The sequence below is a fragment of the Hipposideros armiger genome, unplaced genomic scaffold (genome assembly GCF_001890085.2).
Source record: "Hipposideros armiger isolate ML-2016 unplaced genomic scaffold, ASM189008v1 scaffold_35, whole genome shotgun sequence".
In the NCBI taxonomy this organism is placed as follows: domain Eukaryota; kingdom Metazoa; phylum Chordata; class Mammalia; order Chiroptera; family Hipposideridae; genus Hipposideros; species Hipposideros armiger.
Window position 1 is genome coordinate 4339679 of NW_017731385.1, and position 2844 is coordinate 4342522.

The following is a 2844-nucleotide window of genomic DNA, read 5'->3' on the forward strand; positions in this document are numbered from 1 at the left end:
AAAAAAAAGACATTATTTAAAATATATAAATCTGGAGATGAAATACAAAAACTGAAATAATTCCTGAGAGGTGCTCACCATCAGATTTGAGCAGGCAGAAGAAAGAATCAACAAACTTGAATGTTAGTCAATTGATATTATTCAGCCTGAGGAACAAAAAAAAGAATGAAGAAAAATGAATAGTGCCTCAGACCCATGGGACACCATCAAATGTACCAACATGCATAATGGGAGCCCCATAAGAGAAGAGAAAAAGGCAAAAAGTTTATTTGAAAAAAAATAATGACCAAAGACTTTAAAATTTGATGAAACACAAATTTACATACCCAAGAAGCTCAGTGAACCCCAAGTCAGGTAAACTCAAAAGAGGTTCATACCTAGACACATAATTACACTGTCAAACACTAAAGACAAGGGGAGAATCTTTAATGCAGCAAGAGAGAAATGACTCATGTACAAGGGATTCTCATTGGAAACCACGGAGGCCAGAAGGCAGTGGGATGACATTTAAAGTGCTAAAGTCAGTGACTATCAAAGAAGAATTCTATATTCAGCAAAACTGTTCTTCAAAAATGAAGGAGAGGGCCGGCCGAGTGGTTCAGTAGGTTAAGAGCTCACTCAAGAGTGCGAACTCTGAGCAACTAGTGGTTTGATTCCCGGTCCGAGCTGAGCTGCCGCTGAGCTGCCAACAGGTGACAGGATGGCTCAGCTAAAAAATAATAATAATAAAAATAAAAAATGAAGGAGAAATTATGACATTCACAGATAAACAGAAACTGAATTCATCATTGGCAAGCCTGTGCTATAAGAAATAATAAACAGAGTCCTTCAGGCTAAATGAAAGGACAATAGACAGTAACTCAAAGCTACACAAAGAAATAAAGAGCACTGATAAAGGTAACCACATAAGTAAATATAAAAGACAGCATAAATGCATTTTTGTAACTCTTTTTTCCTCCTATCTGATTTAAGAGGCAACTGCATAAAATAATTATAAATCTATGTTTGTTGATGGGCACAAAACGAAAAAAAATTGTATGACAATAATTGTACAAAGGAAGAAACACACTTCTATGGGAACAAAATTTTCGTATACTACTGAAATTATGTTGATATTAATCCAAACTAGATTGTTATACATTAAGATGTGAGTTATAATCCTCAGGGAAACCATTAAGAAAATAACTAAATGATATATACTAAAAAATACAACAAGAAAATTAAAATGGTTCACTAGAAAATATCTACTAACACAACAGAAGGTATGGAAGTAATGGAGGAACAGAGGAACAAAAAATACATAAGACATAGAAAACAAATAACAAAGTGGCAGACCAAATCCTACCATATAAGTAATGACATTAAGTGTAAATGGATTAAATACTCCAATTAAAAAGCAGAGATGGAAGAATGGGTAAAAATTATGATTCAACTATATGCTGCCTACAAAAGACACACATTAGCCAATGACACAAATAGGTTGGAAGTCAAAGGTTAGAAAAGGTACCTAAGTGTNTTGATTCCATATTGGACAGAGAACATGCGCTATGGTTTCTGCTTGTTCTAGACTTAAGGTGCTCTTCATTCCCCAGCTTCCTGGTGGAAACTTAGCTTATTAACTTTAGAGCATTCTTCTTTCGTAATGCATGTGTTTAGTGCTATAAATTTCCCTTGAGTGCTGCTTTTGCTGGGAAGGAGACCTCCAAACTCCCATTATTCAGAATCTAAAATTACCTCTACAAGCAATCCCTGTGAATACATTTATAGGATAAATTCCTAAAAATTATGTTTCTAAGCTCTCTGATGTGTATGTATTCTAGCTAAATTGGTGACGTTTTGTTACATGATTTTTCTCATGGATTTCAAATTCTATCATTGCACTGTTGGTTCTAGTAAGCAGAATTCAGAGCGTAACATAGAAAAGTCTTGTTTTTCCTTAGCTGCTTACTGAGGGATATTACGTCATCTGAAAACTGCTAATAAAATGAGCACAGCCATACCTCACCTGATGCCAGGGCTCAATTTGAAAAGGAAATTTACGTTTCTGCTGTGTACTTTGTGAACCATGCCCATTGTTTTATTTTAACAAAGAAATGGACTGTCTCTGATGGAAAGAATCCTGAGACTTTGACCTTGAATTCATGGTGTCCTTCTCTACCTTTTCTCCTCTTCCAGGAGGACAACTGTCAGTTTTGTGGCTTACTGCTGCTCCACTCAGTGTCTGCAGACTTTCGACCTACTGAGCTGATAAACACTCAAGAGCCTCAGGGGCGCTGCCAGCCTGACACGGCACTTGCCTGCATGTCACACACTGTTTGTGCGGCCGAGGGACAGGAGAGTCCAACCAGCCAGGACACACAGGCCTTTCCATCCTGTCCTGTCGAATGCGGGGGACTGCAGAACTCTCTGGAAGTGTCATGACTGAGCTTCAGAGCTAAAATGCCTTCACCCTGCCCCCAAGTTGGAATATATCCTCCCCCAAAATTAAGGACCCTTTGTCTTCTGTGTTTTTCTTCTTATCCCTGTGTCTCATAGGCAAACTATTTAGTTTGATGTGCCTCCCCAACTCTAAAACAAAGCAAGTTTCAGCTCCCTCAAGAACTGTATATAACCAAATTAACTTTTGCACACACATGCCTTCCATGATACTTCTAACCTTCTCCTCTCTCTTTCTTTCTCCAGAGAATTCTTTACCCCAGAGGTTTATTCTCCATGTTTTAAAAAAAATTCAGCAATCATGGCCTCAATAGTACTGACTAGTAGTGGGGGAGGGGGTGTTCCTGAGTTTGCAGTGAAGTTAAGACTCTAGTACAGGTTCTGCAAATATCCTAGCATACACCCTCT

General features: G+C 37.9%; 1 protein-coding gene across 1 annotated transcript in view; it reads left to right on the forward strand.

Annotated features, from left to right (window-relative positions):
- The window catches only part of LRRC28 (leucine rich repeat containing 28), a 93556-nt gene extending 91068 nt beyond the window's left edge, over positions 1-2488 (forward strand). Inside the window, exon 10 of the mRNA XM_019637848.1 lies at positions 2176-2488. Coding sequence (XP_019493393.1) covers positions 2176-2248 — 73 coding nt within the window. The 3' untranslated portion in view covers positions 2249-2488. The remainder of the gene's footprint in view (positions 1-2175) is intronic.
- The last annotated feature ends 356 nt before the right edge of the window (positions 2489-2844 follow it).